We start from the raw sequence: 20,324 nt of genomic DNA on the forward strand, positions 1-20,324 counted from the left end.
TTAAGTCTCGGGGAATGCACTTTTTTACTAATGAAAAACATAAGACAATACTTGAGGGAGACCTTTATTAAACTGATTTCCTACAGAGAAAAACATTTATTTTGCAAAGAGAAGCATATGAAAGACTTTTCATTATTATTATTATTATTATTATTATTATATATGTGTGTTAGCCTTTGCACATGTGTATGTGTTTGTATGTTTATACGCCCAGTCAGAAAGGACCCTGAATCAGGAGGCCACCTCTGAGATATGGTGAATATTGGACAGGGTGAGTTGCGCCTCCCTCGCTGGGTAGAAACGTCTTGAGTGAAGCCACAGTCTCCCAAACACCCCAGTGATCAGCAGCAAGACGATGAGAAGTCCTCCAAGGACAAATGTCTCCACAGGGGGGACTCTGCCTGCATCTACAAAGAAAAGGTGGAACATCACATCACATTTTAAATCTTAAACTTTATAATCCTTTTAAATTACAGAGATTACATAAAATGGTAAAAACCTACTTAAACTAGGCTTTCCAGTATCACTTAGCAGTCTTCTGATTGGTCCATAAGACACAGTGTGAGACAGATGGACGTCCCTTCGTGTCCTCACTATACCATCTTCACTGGAACAGTTCTGTTCGGGAAATATGAGTAAAACATGAGATGAACATGAGAACAGAGATCCTATAAGCCTCAGTTCCAAACTGTGCACATTTAAAATCAGGGCCTTGAGCTCATATGTGGTAGCTGTAAAAGTATATAATGGATCACAATTAAGGGCAAGAGCTGCACTTACAGCAGACTACTGTACTTGTCTAAACTGGCCTCTGACTATGAATTTTAGGAATGGGTGTTGCATGAGCTGACTCACAGGCTGGCACAGCCCTGGGGTGTTGTGGCAGATCTGGACGTTGCAGTGGAGGAAAACGTTGGCGTACGAGCTGCCCACAAACTTGAACATTTGTATCCTGAACATGGCCTCTGCACCCTGTCCATTTTTCAGCACACTCAGGGTCTGTTTATTTGACAACACTGGACAGCTAAAAGGAATTGGGGGGGGAAGCAAAAAGGTTATACAGGTAGCAATGAGATTCTTGTCCGAATTATTTGAAAGGAGCATATTTCAACTTATGTGATAAAGCTGCATAAGCTAAAAAAATTTGCTATACTTTGCTTTCCCTCAGTCATTGTGAAACCATGGTGCATTTCATTGCTCTGCTGTCGCCAACACTGCCAAAAGCTGCCTGGTTGTCGAGGGGATGCACAGCTGTTGAACTGAAATGCATGTGGCCTCTCAGACAGGGGTCACATGACGAGGCTCTGTGAGTTGTTGTCTGGCCAGCTCACGCAGCAACAAATTCTCTTATTTCATATTTCAACAGCTCCTCTGTAAGATGACTTAGGGGTGCGTTTTAAGTGTGGTGAAGTAACACAGCCATAGTGCAACGCATAAGCAGGTTTCAACACAGCGTCTTGTGTGAACATGTAAAGCTCAGCTGCAAGCAGGCAAATGTGAAGAGGATATTTTACCTGCAGGGAGCATCGATGTGTGTATGCATTATGAGATTTTATTTCTATTTTCTGATATTACACAAGAAATAGTGCATTTGTTTCCGCCATCCCGATGCAGACCTGTCACCGATGAAGGTGTACTGTATATTGCTGTATGGATCGCTGCTCGGTGTAGCCCAGCATCTCTCCATACGCAGCATCAGGTGAGCCGGTATCTATGAGACAGATGAGGTTGAGCGACAGACAAGTCAGTCTCTACAACTGCTGACTCACAGTGAGTAAACAACAGCTGTAGCAAGAGGTTGTAACAACTTGGGAGAGAAGAGGAGCAACAGTAAAATGACTATTTGGTCACGGGTGGAGTGTTGGATTTCCAGCAACGCTTGGAGCATCCTGACACGAGACATGTTGCTTAGTGTTGTTTTAATCTAAAATATTGCTCTAATAGTATAAAACTGTGCAACTAAGTTATACACAATATTCAGATTTGGGGATTTATTCCTTAGTAAGTCTAGAATCATTTGTAGTATTTATGTTATTTATTTTATTACTTTATTTATCAGGCTAACTGATACTCTGCAAAGAGGGCACCGAGTGAAAGCTCATGTGCGGCCTTCATCCATCGTTAGTGTGTCGTAACAGGTTGAGACATCTAAAACAAATAACCTAACAAATAAATTCAACACAAAACAACAGTTTAACAATCCAACCAGTGTAGCTCAATGTTGGTTGTGATGTTTTTCAGATTTGTAGAAAAGACAGTGCTTTGTGTGATGTTGGAGCTTGGAGCTTATTTCTGAGGATTTACCATGAAAACCTTCACAAAGATGTCATCATCCAGTGTCAGCGATGGCACAGTGGTCCACCTGTCCTCAAAGGCTTCATCTTTGTACAGCAGCATTGACACGGAAAAGTTCCCATCCTCTGTGTTCAAAGTAATGGTTCTGTAGAGAGAAGACAGTTTTGCCTTCATATCGAGTCATCTAGATTAAAAAAATATTAATAAAAACACCTACCTGACATCGACTCTAATCATGTTTTCACCATTGGGTTGCTGAACCATGTAGTTGACGGGGTAGCGACACACAAACGTTATGTTAATATAGTTTCTTGTGATAACATCTGAATTGTTGTTGTGTATGGTGTTAACGAACATGATGTGTGAATCATCTGAGGCCTAAGGAGAGAAAAGGAAAGACAAAAGTCAGTGGGAGAATTGGCACAGCACAGAAAATTATAAATTATCATTTATTCTGCTCTTTTGCATGATAGCAGAAAAAAATCCTTAACAATGTGTTTCTGCAAATCTTTAATTATTATTATTTAATCACTGAAAAACTCAGGCAAATCACACCGAACTTAAATTACACTCCTTTAAAATGTGACATGTCTTTTAAAGTTTGGTTCCTTTAAGCTAACAGGATAGTGGATCCCACTAAGCTGAAGTTCAACTGTGCAGGAAATTAACTGTACCTGGACTTAGCGCAACAACTAAAGATTATTCATTATTCATTAATCTGCCCATATTCCATATTTTATTATTTGTAATCAATTATCTCCTCAATGTATGTCAGAAGATAATGAACATCTCCTAAATTTCAAACTTTCAACTGCTTATTTTTTCTGACAATAAAATCCAAAGACAATCAATTTACTATCAGATTAGAGAAAGAAAAGCAGATAGTCTTCATATTCAAGTTGATCAGTTAATAATCCCCAATTATTCCTGGGAAATGACTAAGTCTGTTGTTGATTAACTTTCTGTTGATAAAGTATCATTCACAGAATGGAGGGATGGCCAGCTGAGCTGGTTAAACACCGGATATTCACAATGAATGGCTTAATTTTCTCTATGTAGCACAAAGCCATGAGTTCACATACATTAGAAAAAATACAGTAAAGGATACATGTTAAAATCCTACAATGTAGCACATTCCTGTTGTGGGTATCACATTAAAAAGTTGCAGGCTGTGAACTTAACATTCACAGTAAAGTGACGTAGAAAAAGCCATACAAAGGTTGCATCCACGGTTTGCCTGGGCCCCTGCTGGGCACATGTGGAGAGGGGCTTCTGTGGTCACTAAGCAGGATAAATTGCCTCGAGCTCTATGAGACATCGTTTACTACCTCTTGGTAAACACACGACCCCCCCACACCACCACCACCACCACCACTGTGAGCAGTGATAATGGCCACTTCACGACAAAAATCCTTGCTGGCACTTATCACTCAGTAATACGAAGGCTCTGTGTCACACAAATGAAGCACATGTTTCAGTGAAAACGGCGGATTTTACACCCATCAAATTCATCTCTGACATTGGATTTTTAAAGGATTTAAGTTCAAGGTGAAAGCAAGACTGTCAGACAGCATTCCTCTCCTTTAGCAACTGCCATATAATCCAGAGGAGGCTGACTTTTCGCAGCCACTGTGCAAAGCACCTTGTAAAATGGGAGATTTCCTCCCTGTTGAAAGCCGTGTTAACCTTTTGCTTGCTTTACAAGGAAAACCTCAGTGCATTCCAAGATTTCAACCTCAGCTAAAGTTTTAATCCACAAAAGTAGCTGGATTGAAATAATCAGAGGCGTGTTGGCCTGTGATTTATGGCCTTCCTATTGAATGAACTCCAACAAAAAATCATCATTTCCATATCAATCCTGATTATTTAGAACTACGTAGCCATTCAGTGCTCCCATGCTGCTTTGAATAAGTTCCTCAGCTGTTATTGGGGAACGGATCAACGTCACCCCTTTTTCTTGACATATGCGCCACTCCCCATCTTTTCTTTGCGCTACGTATGTCTGGGTTTAGAGTATGTGCCTTTCCCCCATCTTATTATACTTGCTATGAGCTCATTCCAAAGTACCCATGAGAACACAGAGGGTCTCAGTCCACTTGTAAATCACAGCAGAAAAAAAATCCTGTTTCTGGTCTCATATTATTCAAATTATTAAGGTTAATAAACTGTCAAGTAGCTTCTTTTTGGTGCTAAAAAGGTTCGACTAGGCAGCTAGTTCCCACAACAACCGTAGACATTGTAAAGTCTGATTTATATTAATGTGTAGTTTTTCTTCATATTGGCTTGAAGTGATGTCTTGTGCCTTTCTGAAGAGCTGCTCTAAATGTCTAAATGAGTTCACGTGCAACATTTGATGCATTTTTCCTTTAAATCCTGCCCGAATAAAACACTGTCACAGACTTTAAACTAAAAATGTTACGCAAAAGATTAAAGGTCGTACCACAATAGTTCCACAGTCGGAGAGGTTTGTTTTTATGGTGAAAACATAGTCATCGCCAACCTCAACACCGCGGCACTCTGGATCATTTAAATGCAAATCCCAAACCTAAGCAGAGGAAGCACAGAATTAACTGTTAAGGAAAATCCGTCAGCAATAAACAAAATAGTACTGTGTCTGTGGCAATGTCTACTTTTAGAAAAAAGACTTTTGAGCTTTGTTGGTGTTACTTACATAAACTGGAGGCACTTTGTTAAGGAAAAAAGCACTGGGAATAACAACTGCCATGTGGTCATTGGTGCAAATAACAGTTTCATTGAGCTCTAGGATGAAAAGAAGGTAAACAGTTTAAAACTCACATTCATTTCATTTTAATCTGAGTTTGTATATTCCTCTTGCACAATTTATCATTATCTCTTGAATGGTTTTCAATGTGCATTATCATATATTTAAGTCTAACAAAATATATCCATCTATCTATCTATCTATATATATATATCTCAATAACCAGAGGTGGTTACAAGTACACAAACAAAATGCTCAAGTAAACTGATCACTTGCCTAAAAAGGTACTACAGTAGATGTATGCACTCACGGTATTTACTCAAGATGAAGTAAGTACTAAGTATATACTTTATGTGCTTATGTGCTTTAGGGACGAAATAGAAACACATTTTCACAAAGGTGAAAATTATAGCCAAGAAACTTTACACGAATTAATGGCTTATTAAGTTATTTTTTCATTTCTCAAAAGAAAACTTTAAAGCTGTTGCAGCCAAAGTTACCTGTGTTAAACCAATAATCATCAAATTGCCAAAGGAGCCTCGAGTGACTAATCCTCGTCTGTTTAACCCTTTCATACACATTTCATACCCGGTGGTGTGATCTGTGGTGTGCGTTCACCCTCCTCCCCAGGTTCCTGATTGACTGCTGAGGTGACCATCCTCACGGTGAACAGTAACCAGGCAAAAACCAAACTCGCGGGTGCCATCTTCCAAGGACCTTCCTTCAGGTTTGTCTTAGCTCGGCCGCTCCACGGCGCTTTGGCCCTGTCCCCGTACCTCTGTGAATCTTCTGGGAGATTATTCACTACAGCCTGCTGTCACCACAAGATGTAGTACCCCTCTCTTACTCCAGCCCTCAAAACACAGGCCTAATGAACTGGGAACCTCCTTCCAGCTTTAAAACACCAGCTTGAATGATGTCCCTACCAACAATGAGATTCCCCACATGAATAGGGGGAGCTAAGGGGAGTCCAAGGTAACACGTACGTTATTGCCTACTGTGGCGGCGTCCTCTTAGTAAACACCTTACAACTGTTTCTTGCTACAGACAGCAACAAGGCATCTGGTAACCATGCAAAGAGAAACAGCAGTACAGAGCTGGAACTTTTTGTTGTCTGCATCTTTTGTCTGGACATTTTAAAACCTTTACTAGTGCGGGAATCCCAGTCAGGCAGCCGAAAAGAAACTCATTACAAGTCAAGGGCAATTCAGTGATGATTCCAAGGACCTGCAAGTGTGGGTGGCGGAACAGGCCATAAAATGCTTAAGTGGGCAAACAGAAGAAAGGAAAGATTATTTTCGTCGCATTTAAATAAGTTTTAAAACAAAGAAATGTAATAAAACTGCTATATAACCCGTAAGTGGCAACTTAAGAAAAAGATGAGATAATTGCAACAATGAGGTTTATACGATTAAATTTACAAGATTCGTTTCCCGAGACCTTGAATGCTCAGCTTTTTTTGTCTTGCAAATAAGACAGGCGCAAGTGTCAGGCTTAACTGTCTGGCACTGCTTTGGCAGACGGATAGCTTAAAGAAGATGTCTGGAAGAAGAGAGTCACGCTACAATCTTACGTTTCCCACTATAAGATCAATGACTTGTTTCCTGCTTCAGTTTTTAGTACACAGAAGTAAGTAGTACAACAAAAGCACCACACACAAAAAAGGAGCTAAGGGTTGGTTGGAAAGGACATGCTACTGTCAGATTTTTATTTCCTGAAATATGTGCAAATGTAACCAGGGCAACAGATGTGATTTCAGCGTTTGAAGTGCCTCAATCTTCATCTGTCTCGCCGACACAATACAGTTGTATATAAATTCTCATAACTACTTTAGATTCACACAACAATACTGTACAGTCTAGTAAAATGCACTCATTAAACACGGAGTAGTTACGGAATCAGTAAGTTACAACAATAACAACAGACCTAAATACAGAAAAAATAATAAAATGCAGAGAAATGTAAAAATTTACCTTAAACAGAGTAAAGAAATGCATCACAGATTTGGAATGTGCAAAATCAGAGTACTTCAATCCCCACTGTGTAAAGTGTGAGTTCTTTTTGCCTGCTTTTTCTTTAGTCAGTGCTGAGAGTCACTCCAGAGGTTCAGTGTCTTCAGTAAACAGATCTGCCAGGTCAGCTACTGTCAGTACAGCAGCTTCCGAGTGCTTCATGGTTGTGCTGGTATGACTAGAATTTAAGAAAAACATTTCTAAGTGAGGCTGTAGTCACCACTGACTATGTAAATATCAAAAATGAAGCTTTTCAATCCAAAGTACCTTTTCTCAGCAGTCTTCAGCATTGCCTGCATTCTCTCTTCAATAGTGGATTTAATGAGGAATCTGTGGACAAATGTTGGCCTGGTGGATAGAGAGAACAGAAATTGCCGTAGGGGTAAAACACTGTAGGGGTACTATTTTTTTGCCTGATAATTCGGAGTACTTGTAACACTACTGAGACATTTTCACTGTTTCTACAGGCATTTTTGTGCAATCTGTGTTTACCACTGCATATAGGAATCAATACCCAGAGGTCAATTAAGAAATTTAGTTAAGACAATAAATAAATCAAATAATAACAATGACAGTTTGAGCACTAGATAAAATGTGTTTTTGTCAAAGTTGTCAAAAAAAGAAATTTGTTTGAAAAATTTTGTTTATTGTTGAGAATTAAGTGAGAGAATAAATACTAATCCAAGTCGAGTTGGATTACTTGGTCTGCGTCTTACTTGGTCTGGCCAATCCGGTGCACTCTGCCGATGGCCTGGAGCTCGTGAGCTGGGTTGAGGATCGGCTCGACCAGCAACACATGAGTCGCTTCAATGATGTTCAAACCATTGGAGCCCGTGTGAAGAGGAAGGAGGAGGATGTTGATCTTCTCTTCGTACTTGAAGGAGCTCAGATTCTCCTGTAAACATTACAGTCGCATCTGCGTCACGTTTTACCAAAGGTTGTTACATATTTATTACATATAATAATCGATATGGGCAGTAAGATTTCGCAGTGGTTAGCACTGCTGCCTCACAGCTAGAAGGTCCCTGGCTACGGCCTTTATGTGTGGAGTTTGCATGTTCTCCCTGTGCTCGTCTAGGTTTCCCCCAGGTACTCTGGTTTCCTCCCACAGTCCAAAGTCATGCATGTTAGGTTAAATGGTGACTCTAACACTGCCCATAGGTGGGAATGTGAGTGTGAGTAGTAGTCTGTCTTTGTACTTCTCTCTGTGGTGGCCCTGAGATAAACTGGAGACCTGTCCAGGGTGGGCCCATTTCTCACCCAATGATAGCGGGGAGAGGTTCCAGCCTCCCGAGACACTGAACAAGATTAGTGGTTGCAGGTAATGGGTGGATGTATAATAATCTAAATAACTTAATTTAGTTATAAACCAACAGTCCATATGTTGATAGCAGCCATATTTTGATATTTACCAGTGACTATGACTATATATTCATTGTTTTTTTCACCAACTGAATCATGAATGTTTTACAGACTTTTATAACTAAATGGAGGAGAGGAGAAACTCCATCCACAGTGAAAGACATATAAGAGTATTACTCTCCAGAAGGTAAGTTTATTTTTGTTGTTTTTTTTGTCTGTCTGCCAGCAGGGTTTCAATGAAATATTCTGGAGCCGTGGTCGTGGGTAAAAGGAAAAACAGCTGAAAAAAATAATTTCATGTTTTAACACATAAGTGTGTGTTTGCAGGTTTGCAGGTGGCTTTAAAATAAAGCTGATAATATATTGTGAGCTGTTGTGTTGAAATGTGCAGAATGCAGCTGTGGTGTGGATTAGTGTCCATGTACTGTTTTTATAAAAATGCTAATTCAAACCTGGAATTTGTGAATGCCGTTGATTTGTGAGAACTCCATGTTGTTGTCAAACAAGGCCTTAGCAATGATGTCCAGGACACTCTGCCACTGTGTGGGAGCGAAAAAACAACAACAAACTGGGTCAGACCCAAACTTGATATCACCAAAATAAACCGGTGTCTTAGAGAGCAGAGGTAGTTTACAGTTACCGTGGAGAAGACGAGACACTTAGCCCCGGGGTCGGTCACTTGAATCTTCTTCAGCGTTCTCACCACTGCCTCCACTTTGGTGGAATGGCTTCCCTGACATAAACAGAAAGATAGAACAATGTGTTAATTAATAAATAACAGCCTGATCAAAGGTGTTTATGGCTAACATAGTCAAACATATAATCCAGATGAGGACAGCAATGCTGCCTGACCTTGACAGGAATGTCCTGGTCCTGGCTGGATGATTGAGTGGTGAACACGTAGGAGATCTCTGTGTGGGATGTGGTCTGCCTACAGATGGCACACTTGATGGCACGCCGCCTCGAGCCCACACTGTACTGCTCAACAATAATAGCGATGCACTCATTGCAGAAGCAGTGGCCGCAGGTCAGCACTGCCCACTGGAAAACACAGTAAACACAAACCGGTTCTGATAAAGGAAGCAACGACTTAGGAATTGCAACAGCTTTTCCTGCAACAATAGGCATGAAACCTCACACCTAAAGGCTTAGCAGCTTAGAAATACAGCCGTGACCCAACTGCCTGGATTTTCACATTTATTTTTGAGGTAATGAGAAACAAATTCTAAAAAAAAAAAAAAAGTCAGTCTCTGACCAACCCTTCCCATGCTGCGTATCAACAACACCTCTCCACATTAAAATTTCTTTACAAAATATTCAAGAAAAGTTTCCTACTGTAGCTTGAACTATTGTTACTTTTATTCTATTCATTATTTTAAGGTAATTTATATCTAATTTCCTATAAACCAGATGATTTTGTATTTAAAAAAATCCCTGCTTGCATCAGGCACAGTGCTATTATTAAAATGTTTTTCGCATGCCAACAGTAGTACACACAATATAAACCAAATGTCACAAGTTGAAAACAGAAATCTTAAAGGAATCCCCTTCAGGGTGGATGTAATTACAGTTCCTGGCAAGAATTGATAACACAGTTTACGCGAGGCACATTTTGTCCAGGCTACTTCAAAGCAGCAGGTTTTGATTTTAAATATGGCAAGTCATAAGCAGGAACATTTGCACTATGCAGTTGCTAAACAAACACTAGCATAAATGAAATATGTAAGACGCTAACAATTTACTTACAAGTTCTTTCTTACAACTTGGCAATGCTTACCTCCTGTCCCAGGGGTCGGGCACAGATGGGACATGGCTCTGGGTTCAGACCCCCTGTAGACTTGTCCTGGGACTGGAACAGAGCAGTTAATTTTCATTCCAGTTCGATGAAACAGATAAAGCAATGAAGTCTTTGAATGGGCTACAGAAGAGTTGATGTGCTTTGCAGTTAATATTAAATATAAAACTACCTTCTCCAGATTTGTGAGATACAGAAATTGACCAAGCTTCTTTTGTAGCTGAGACTTGGCGACTGCTCTGTCATTTAAAAGTTTGACTCTGTTTTGCTCCACCTGGAAATTAAACAACCAAGTGCAGAGGTCAACAATGCAATAGAAATGGTCAAGTTAGAATATTACAGCAGCACAAAAGATTGTGGTGCCTAATACTAGACCAGAGATCACATTAAATCCTTTAATTCCATAAAAGTAGTCTGTGGCTCTTTACAATTTTAAAGACAGTAAAATGTAGGTATCAACACACACACACACACACACACACACACTCGCACACACAGTTAGCAGCAGCTGGTTATGTTGGCTAGAGGCACAGACAGTACTCTCAGTATCAGATTAACTGTGCTGGTGGAAGTGTTTCAAATGGTCGTGTGACCCAAAAGAGAGTTCATTAGATTTTTTTTTTTGTCCCTAAGCTCTAAATTAACTGTTAGTGTGAAAACATGCAACAAATTAAAGTGACTTGGACAATCAGGATTAGATTTGAAAAGGAAATTATGTCAGTAAATAGATAAATTATTTTGGGGCATTTTTGACTTTATTTGAAAGTATTAAACGAAGAGGTGTTTTCTTTCCCTGTCAAAGGTTTTTAAAACATTTTTCCTTGTGCAACTAAAGCGTTTGGGTGAGAATATGAGGCATATGTGAGAATAGTAAAGCAAATTCGTCATTATTCCCTATCTAAATAAAATCTACGGGACAAGTTCTAATTAATCACCTCATGCGGTTCAATGATGTGCTGTAGTTTGGGCTTCGGTTCGTCGGGCAGACGCACTCGTAGTCTCTCAGTGGCCATACCAAGCTCATCGATGGCAGACACATGATTCCGCAGCACCATCCAGTATTCATGCAGCACCTGAGTAGAGAAAGAGGCAGCTTTGATTCCAATTGGTTGTTGAATGTAACAAATTTGACATAAAACACAGACAATGAGGCCAGTGATTATCATGTTACTTGTACTTTCCCTTTTTAAACAGCATGTTCCTTGTTGCAAGCATGTGCACCAACCTTGTACTCCTTCTTCCAGGTTTCAAACAGCTCCATGAAGGTGTTTCCCTCCTCCACCAGGTCTGGGTCCATGCGCTTAACCTTTGCAAATGACAAAATGGCCTTCAGAGTGCGCTCAGTCTCACTGGCTGCCCACAGACCTCGGCTGGTGGTGGGCAGACGGTCATCCACCAGTCCCTCTTCGTCCTCAATCATTTCCTCAAAGAAGGCTGTCTGACCCTTTACCCTGTCAGGGATTGTTTAAACATCTGTCATATGTTTTCATGGAACGGGACTTAAAATCTGACAGGTGTAAAATATTGCTCTACTTACGTGTGAGAAAAGAGTTTGGACTCGTAATCTGTGAAAAGTTCGTCTGCTTTGCAAAACACACAACTGAAAGATGATAGAGAACAATTTGTTATAAAAGAAAATCACCTAAATAAAAAAGTCCCTTATAACTCAGCTCTAAGGACAAAATGTTATTAGACTAGTAGTAGACTATTTTGTTTTGGAAGTGAAAATAAGACTTTAAACCACTGAGCCAGAAATGCTTACTTATTAAGAGGCAGTCTCATAGGTCTCAGGTGACAAATAGTGACCTCGTCAATCACTTTTTGTGAAGCTGGACCTTCAAGACTCTTCACTGCATCTCGCACAGTCTTTTGGGATTTCATCAGGTCTTGCATTTGTGTTGTGAGCAGGAACTGCAGACCAAAGGCGTCACGAAACCTGCGGAAATCCCATTTGTTCTCAGCACATTTGGGTAACGCTAATTATAAAGACATTTTGGATTACAAAATGTGTTTACTTGTCTGCCATGGAGAGCTTGTGGGCTTGTTGTTTGTAGCTGGATGTTAGCTCGTTCTTTACACGGGAAACCAGATCGTCGTCGATGGAGCAGCGGCTTGCCTTCTGGATAACATCCAGCCACCAGGGAGAGTTCAGCTTGACCTTGAGAAAGAAATGTAATCGTGTCATTTTTTTCATGTAAAAATATTGTGTTTATTTTCTACTAGTGTATGTAACACAGGCTGCATGAAAGAATTTTTCTGACCTTGCGTTTTAGCTCTTTGATGTTCTGTAGCACAGGCTGCAGAGCTTGATAAGCATCTGCCACCTCAGAGTCATATTTAGTCATGTAGTGTTGCCGCAGCTGTTCAGCCTTAGGAGACACAAAGGATAATAAGCCATCTTACAACAGCCAATATTAGCAGGCACGATCTCAGGAGATGGCACAAGTCTTTAATTCCCAGTCAGTTTCTGACATTTAGAAATTACCTCCTCACTTAAGCGGTCATCTCTCAGCGTAGGGGGTATCCCAGGATGCTTTGCACTCAGTAGTTCCATCAGATTGTGGGTAGCATGGAGCCTCTATGATACCACAAAATGTAAAAAGTATTCTGAACGTTTTTGTATTTAAGGGACAAAATATTTATTTTGATCACTACATTTATCAGCAATCAACATACTGTCATCTATCATTTGTTTTAATCTGTTTTGATGTCATAATTCATTATATTTGCGTAGATGTCGCTTCTATCAGATGTATTTCTGCAATGAAGTCCTTCGCCCTAATCACAGACGTGTAAGAAAGACGTGATTTGGATATGGCCATTTACCTGTAATGAATCTGTTTTCAGTCTGTCTTTGTGCTCCTCTGATGAATGAAGGACTTCTCTATACATCTCTGCTGCTTCCACAAACTCACCTGCAGGTGGCAAATGAAACGGTCGTCATTAGTGACACATAATAGTACATACATGGAGAGTTAATGAGATGTGCCATACAACCCCTCTCCAGCACACATTACACATTTTCCCGGAGACCTATGACAAAACATCTATGTACAAAACGTGTTTTGTCTTTGTTTTGTTTGAACTGATTCCCATGGGAAACTGGGAGTCGAAAGAGCACAACCACAGAAGTGGGGTATTATACCTCTGATGATGTGGATTCCAGCCAGGCCATTCAGAGCACACACCAATTGTCTGTGAGCCTCTTCACACTCCACTCGACATTTCTTCTGCAAGGACTTCAGGAGCTCCTCCATTGTCATGGTGCTGGGGAAGCGACAGACACACTCGCTTAACAAACCCTTCCGAGCAAATTGCACAGAATGGGTCAGCTTTAAATAAACACAACTGCACATTGCATCACTGACAAAAGGTTGCAGCAGTCTATTACTGTTACTAATGCTGTGATACTTTATTTAGTCTAGCAAGATTGCTAATCAACTGGTGCAGCTGCCTTGAGAAAAAGACCCCTCTTCTCCAATGAGGACTCCTTGAGCACTAAATATCAAGTGTCATCTACCTTTTCTGCAGAGGCAGGAACTCCCCCCTCACAGCTTGTGGATGGCAGCAGGCCTGGCGCAGTCTCAGCAGCGGACATAGGATGGTGTTGACGGTGCGGCGGTCGAGGCTGCCAAGTTTCAGACTCCAGTCTGAGATCTTCCTGAGTTTGACCAGAGCATCCTGAGAGCAGACCTCATGCTGACGGTGGTAGAAGTGACCCTCAACGGGGGAGAAGTGCAGCCAGTGCACCTCCTCTGTCTGGGGAGGAATCTGGATCTGGAGAGAAAGAGAATAAGAAGACTTTTGCCGTATTTTCTAAGATGAGCACAAACCCCAAAATTCTATATTACATTATTAATAAAATTTTTTTTTACCGCACTTTAAGAAGACTTTAAAAGTTCTTGAACCTAATTAATACTGGCAAAAATTAAATTTAAAAGTTTAATAATCCTACCTGATCAATCACGTCTTTTTTAGCCGATCGCCATAATAGTTGAGCAATTACATTGTACAAAGGTTCTGTGTTTCCACGTCGATAGGGGCGATAAAGCAGCTGGTCCCACCAATGTTTTACCCAGTATGGGTCAACTCCCAAGAAGAGCACAAGACCATAGAGATCTTTAACAAAAATAAAATCAATTTAAGAAAAAATATCTCGTCAGCTTTTAAACTGTTATAATGTTTTGTTTTGTTTTTATATTTGAGAACCTAATCGCAGCTTCTCTAACTCGAGCTCTGCTTAAGTGCTTAAAGATATTTCCTTTCCATATTCAGATTTTCTTGGTGTCACCTTCTAAGCCTCTCTGAACAGGAGTGCCACTGACACACCAACGGTTGACAGATGCAAGACGTAGAGCCATTTCTGCAGCCTGACAGAAAAAATAAAAAGGAGAAATGACAAAAGTTTACTGAAACAAAACATTGTGGAAATATACAGTCTGCGATTTCAGTTACAAATAATGAATCAATTACTATGTATCCAAATTATGAGACATTAACCAGTTCACTAAACGTAGAAATACCTTTAAAAACAGGAAATATTCATCCTCTGCAACCCAAAAATCTTTATTATCCTATAGCGTGTTTAATTGTTTAGACTGTCTCCAACTCACCTTCGCAGTGGGACATTCAACCATCTGAGCCTCGTCCAGACAGATGCGCCACCACTCCACAGCCACCAGAGGGCTGGGAACAGCCATGTAGCGCTTCTGGTTGCGGAAGCGGCGTCCGTCCTTGCTGTTGCTGTGGGGAATGTCGACGTAGTTGAGCTCTGACCGCAGCACATCGTAGGTGGTGATGACCACGTCTTGCTCAGCGAGCATATGCGGCTGGATAAATCCATGTTTCTTCACACCCTGATAAACCTGAAAGTAACAATGTTAGTTAAGCTTAGTTACGTTTTGTCAGCGCACGCTTTTTGAAAGTGGAACGTTACATTGGATAAAGGTAAAATGATAGCAGTGTGTAGATGCATTAATAAAGAATTAAACCCAAGTGGCTGTAAGACACCACTTCTGCACAAAACACACTTGGCCATTATTAGCAGGTGTTGTAAGTCTTTAGGCTGTATACAGCGAACAGAGCTTCCTCTTACTGGTATATAGTGGTTACAAGCAACCTAATAAAAAAAAAAATGGCCACTTCAAATTTAATATTACACTAGCAACAGGAGAATGTTCACAACAGGTGTCACTTGGACAAAATATCTTAAGATTTCGTGTGAATGTGTGAGGTGTTCTTCTTTTTTGAATTGTTGATATTTAATATTTGACATTCAAGGCCAATCTACCAAAGGATCCATCTGTGGTCTCACCAGCACTTGGAGTGAGGAGGACCTGATGTGTCGGTTGATCTCCTCCACCCACTGGTGGCAGATGGAGCTCGGGGAGATAATGAGGGTGGCACCAGTGGAGACGGGTTTCATGGCCACTAGGCAGTGAGGGCAGTAGAAAGGTGTAGTTTCCAGGCTTTCCTCTTTGTAGTTAACACAGTCTGCATGCTGCCACAGCTGGCAGTTCATACACTGAACTCGGGCCTTGTAGTCGACAATGCCTAGTTCACCACAGATGCACTCAAATCTGTAGTCTGGGGTGTTGAAAGGGGCCACAGATGCTCTGGTGGGGGTCTCCTGTAACTTTAGCTGAGAAACACCTCCCTTCTCTTCAAGCGAATCACTCAGCATGTCTGGCGTGTCCAACTCACTTTTATCCGGACGCAACTGTGATATTGTGGTTGAGGCATTCAGCATGGCACCTGACTGATCTGCTCTCTCATCCAGACTTTTATCCCATTCCTTTTTTGTTTCTGTTTCTTCTGGTGCAGGACAATCAGATGCAAGGGGGCTCAGATCTCTTTGATCTTCTGTAAGAGCGTTGTGAAGAGCTGCTTCTGCTTTCTCTTTGGCTCGTCTCTGAAACATTTTCCTGGGTGTGCTCTCAGTGTTTTTTAAATTCTAAAACAAAGACAACAGAAAAAAAAAACATTAGAGGTTACAGCCAAGGAATAAAGGAAGCAGAAAGGATTAATATGAAAAGCATTTATTCTTACAGACTTGGACGCTCCTGCCGATGTCTTCTTTGACTCTTTGTATTTCTTGCCCAGCTTGAACGACCCAGCCAAGCCACGACCTTTGACCCGGTCAACCAGGCCTTCATCTATCAGCTTTACCAATGTCTTCTTGATATGGTTGCGATTTTTTAAGAGGTCATAACAATAAGTGGCACGGATATAAGTAAAGATGGCATTGACTGAGGCTCCTTTACCAGATCTCATCTCTTTTATCGCAGTGAGCAGCATGACACGTACAGCTGCAAGAAAATAAACACGTAGGCAAATCTAAATCAAGGTAAAAAGCCATCTACAGCCGCAATGATCAATGGAAGTGACATACTTGGATAAGAAACTTTGATTTTTGGCTGAGCTTCAGACTTGCAGCATATAACCTTCTCTCTTTCCAGTGGAGGAGGAGGAACAAAGTAATTTACAGATTTTCCCTGCAATACCAAAAGCATCACAATTTAGTGGGTATCCTCTGTACAGTGTAATAATAGGCAATGACACTAATAAGGTAAAGGGGAGAAAAAAGGATGGTAAAGTTCTGTATTTTTAACAAAGTGTGTGTTTCCATCTGTAGCTGTCTACGGAGCCTCACCACGGGCAGTGTGAGGACCTCCTGCTCCAGGTCTTGACGGGTGTGAAACAGGATAAGAGCCAAAACCTCCACTGTCTTTCCAAGTCCCATCTCATCAGCCAGAATCCCACCAGGCCACTCGATGCCAGCGAGTGGAAATTCTCGCATTAAGCTGAAAAAACAGTTAATTAGTTGATGTGAAAACTCTGAAAACTACTGAACATAGACACATAATGATGCACTGACAAAATGTGAAAGGGTCAATTCAGCTAAATTAAAAAATTTACTCGGACTTAAAATGCCCCTATCGACGTTCAACAAAGTCTGCAATGTGTCTTTTAAGATTCAATGTAGTGCAGCTCGGGTACAAACGTGTGTGTGTGTGTGTGTGTGTGTGAGAGATTTGGATGACTCAACAGTAGGTAATTCAGGTTCTTACCAGCCAGTAAAAGGGTTGTAAAACAACTTCTTGCCACACAAAGTAACTAACTCCCGCCACAGGAAGTGCAGTGATTGTTCTGCAAAGAAGTTAAACATATTGTATATTTCTTTCAAAATTTGTCGCCGGTTTCCAGGTTACCCGGCACAGCATACCCTGTTAAAACTAAAGCAGTCTAATATTCTTGAATAAATGCTTCAAACATATTCGGTTTTTATTGAAACTGTTTTAGAGAGGTGGCGATACAACTTTATGGCTATGTCTTTGAATTTCAGTGCATTATGCAGACAGATTTTTATAATATCTGTGACATTAGGCTAAATAACTGAAAAATTTCTGACAACTGAATGTAACAAGAATGAGTCAAAATGTGCAAATCCACTAGTATCTAATCAACAAGCTTAATATTTCACTAGACTCACTAATTGGAAAGATGATAAATACACAGCTGTAGTAGATAAGATGAACAACACTACCTTTACGAGAGGCATTCCTGCATTTTTCTCTGCTCAGCATCCAGTTGACAGCCTGGCTTTGATATGGTCTCAGCACAGGAATAAGAGCCTTGTGCTGGACATCATAGGTCGCCCTCTGGCTCTCCAGTTGGTGCACATGCCTGACATGATCATAGAGCTCTTCGACATTTTGCCTCTCGAGGTCAGTGTCACAATCCTCCTCCTCAGTCTCTACAACTTCTACATGTAAAATACAGGAAGGAAATTAAAAAATTCAAACCACCATATATTGTATAATAACATGGTGTGTAGGTTTATACTCGATTTACTATAAGCCACATATGGCTTTATTAAGGGCTGAGGCTACCAGGAGGTGACACTTACCAGGGATGATGAAATCATAGAAATATTCCATTAACTTCTGCATTAGTTGATTTGCTTTTTTCAGACGAGTATTTCCCTCGCCGAGGAACTCGGGCTTGCTGAGCCCAGTTTCCAACAAGTAAATCTCCACCTGTCAAACACGGACAAACAGCTGATGTAAGAAAAATCACAGTTTTTCTACCTGTATGTAGGTTTTCGAACCGACCAAAGACTATGACAGCAGACATGGCTGTGTGCAAATGATCCGTTTGAATGAAAGCCTACATGGTCTTTGGGTGCCCTGGTGGTATTGGGATTTAGTCAGATGTAGACCTTATTTGCATGTCATACCACAACTCTCTCCCCCCTCATTTATGCCAGTTCTTAACTGGCAATTACAGTATCAATTACAGTTACGAGTACAGTATCACCATACACACATGCAGATACATTTATTTTTTATTATACATTTACTTTATAAGACTTTTGAATTACGGATTCACAATAATACAGAGCATTGTAAAGTAAGGAAGACAGCACTATGAGGAATCAGAGAGAAAGAAAATGCTAAGATGTGGGAATAATGGAGAGTTTACATTTTAGTTTATGATATATTAGAATTAAAAGGCTTGTTGCATTCATACCGTCATTGACTCCTCTTTAGCCTGGTGGCAGAGCTGCACCACTCTCCTCTTCTGTAGCCAGTCAAGGTCGTCTAGTGGGATTCGACTGAGGCTGCACTCCACTGTGCAAGTGTCCTCATCAGGCCTCCACTGTAGTCCTAAGCTCTCATCACAGCTGCTATAACTGAGACAAAGCTGTTCCCCAATCCTGTAGAGCGTGAACGCTTTCTGCTCACAGTCTGAAGGGAGCCAAGCCGGCCAAATCCTAAACTCCCCTATGAGAGCCTTCCAGGTGTGGCCCAACTTTGAATGTGGCACGACAGTCAGGGCCAGAGAAGCTGAGACCGTGTTGCCCTCTGAGGATGGAACAGGGAGCTCCTCAGTAAAAGTGACAGTGGGGGTGCAGACAGTCTCTGTGACGTCCTCGCTGGCTGAGAAAAAAGAGCTGCTGGGGGTCAGGTCGATTAGAAGGGAGCAGGTTGGTGTCTGGTCATCACCTTCCTGGACCACATCGCTCTTGCGATCATCCAGCATGTTCCAGTCCAACCTCTTCTTTGCTTCTTCATCAACCCTCACAGGAGGGGCCCGCTTTCTTCGGCTACTCATGGTTACACTCTACAGCAAGTGAAAATAGTGTGTTATAACTACATTTATTACTACTTCAGCTTTTATAGTTAGAATTAAAATATGCTTATGTTTACTTAATGCTACTTAATCATGTACAATATCAACACAACATCAATACCACAAAGTGATCGTAAATTTTGTTTATTAAATTGTGACCAATTCAATCAAAGGATCTCTCCTTGTCAGAAAAATTGACCTGAAGTATCAGTACAGTCTTAAAGCCAAAAATAATTTAGTGTAAGAATTTTCATAGTCGTTTTCCAACTGCAGATTGGGAAACACTGAATACATTTAGATAGCGTACAGTAGTTCGAAACTTTTAAATTCAGCTTATGGTTTGTCACTGTCAGAAGCCAAACAATCCAAGTTTGTCTAATGTTTTGCTGTTAGTGTCAAAAGAGAACAACACGGGAATCTGAGTTTTCAATACTAACTAGCAAGTATCAGCGTTTGGTGACTGGATAAAGCATCAGGTTTGTGTTAGCACAGACCAGCTAATGTCACATGTCACACTTCTATTACGTCTCATAATAACCCAGCTACTAAAAAAGGCTTTGTTCGTTTACGTGCCAGTTGACAAGCAGCTCTACAATGTGTTTTCACACTGTGACACATTTTCCGCCTGTGCCGCGGTGTAATTTCTCCTGTTCCTGTGAACGAGCGAATAAAAAAAAACAACCACGTTTACTTTTTGAGCTTTCCACGAACCGATCTGGTTTCTACTGCTGCATCCCAACTCGTCTCATGTTTGAGAAATGAGCAGAAATGCCAACAAAGAAAAAAAAACCCCACTTCATTTAGCGAATTCAATGTTGTTGTCCGCCATTTTTAAAAACAGGAAATGACGTCAGCGCAAGCCGATATGCTTTCTAAAAGCAAATAGGTACTTTGAAATTAACGTGATTCAATTATTAGCCAAATTTCATATTCATAAAGTTGTCCATACAGTGGCCATTCAGTACTCTGGAAATAGAAAATCTTGTAAAAGTGTAAAATTTAT

The 20,324-nt window shown here is 40.7% G+C and overlaps 2 protein-coding genes across 2 annotated transcripts; both read right to left on the bottom strand.

Moving 5' to 3' along the window:
- Positions 1-61: 61 nt before the first annotated feature.
- Positions 62-7,119, bottom strand: si:dkeyp-110a12.4 (alpha-tectorin). The gene is made up of 10 exons (XM_067479821.1): positions 6,991-7,119; positions 5,606-6,279; positions 4,967-5,055; positions 4,736-4,840; positions 2,513-2,673; positions 2,305-2,440; positions 1,617-1,711; positions 856-1,024; positions 504-618; positions 62-407 (listed from the first exon to the last, which is right to left on the bottom strand). The coding sequence occupies exons 2-10, from the start codon at positions 5,721-5,723 to the stop codon at positions 232-234; spliced, it is 1,164 nt and encodes a 387-aa protein (XP_067335922.1). The 5' UTR covers positions 5,724-6,279; positions 6,991-7,119; the 3' UTR covers positions 62-231.
- shprh (SNF2 histone linker PHD RING helicase) lies at positions 7,070-20,157 on the bottom strand. The gene is made up of 30 exons (XM_067479815.1): positions 20,013-20,157; positions 18,719-19,312; positions 18,096-18,225; positions 17,733-17,951; positions 17,257-17,335; positions 16,839-16,989; positions 16,578-16,680; positions 16,235-16,494; positions 15,501-16,139; positions 14,800-15,051; positions 14,478-14,556; positions 14,142-14,305; positions 13,707-13,963; positions 13,332-13,453; positions 13,013-13,101; positions 12,672-12,764; positions 12,448-12,555; positions 12,202-12,344; positions 11,949-12,122; positions 11,724-11,786; positions 11,412-11,637; positions 11,122-11,259; positions 10,359-10,460; positions 10,169-10,240; positions 9,244-9,432; positions 9,032-9,124; positions 8,844-8,930; positions 7,746-7,924; positions 7,297-7,377; positions 7,070-7,207 (listed from the first exon to the last, which is right to left on the bottom strand). The coding sequence occupies exons 2-30, from the start codon at positions 19,301-19,303 to the stop codon at positions 7,111-7,113; spliced, it is 4,974 nt and encodes a 1,657-aa protein (XP_067335916.1). The 5' UTR covers positions 19,304-19,312; positions 20,013-20,157; the 3' UTR covers positions 7,070-7,110.
- Positions 20,158-20,324: the final 167 nt, after the last annotated feature.

This window comes from Channa argus, chromosome 16, assembly GCF_033026475.1.
Source record: "Channa argus isolate prfri chromosome 16, Channa argus male v1.0, whole genome shotgun sequence".
NCBI lineage: Eukaryota > Metazoa > Chordata > Actinopteri > Anabantiformes > Channidae > Channa > Channa argus.

Coding starts and splice junctions, on each gene's coding strand:
- si:dkeyp-110a12.4 (XM_067479821.1), bottom strand. CDS start 5,723: ATGGCACCCGCGAGTTTGGTTTTTGCCTGGTTACTGTTCACCGTGAGG. Junction 2,674..4,735: donor CCGACTGTGGAACTATTGTG/GTACGACCTTTA, acceptor TTCTCTCCTTAG/GCCTCAGATGATTCACACAT. Junction 619..855: donor CCCCAGGGCTGTGCCAGCCT/GTGAGTCAGCTC, acceptor TTTCCCGAACAG/AACTGTTCCAGTGAAGATGG.
- shprh (XM_067479815.1), bottom strand. CDS start 19,303: ATGAGTAGCCGAAGAAAGCGGGCCCCTCCTGTGAGGGTTGATGAAGAA. Junction 17,336..17,732: donor CAGGAATGCCTCTCGTAAAG/GTAGTGTTGTTC, acceptor ACTTCTTTGCAG/AACAATCACTGCACTTCCTG. Junction 10,461..11,121: donor ACATCATTGAACCGCATGAG/GTGATTAATTAG, acceptor TTTAATTTCCAG/GTGGAGCAAAACAGAGTCAA.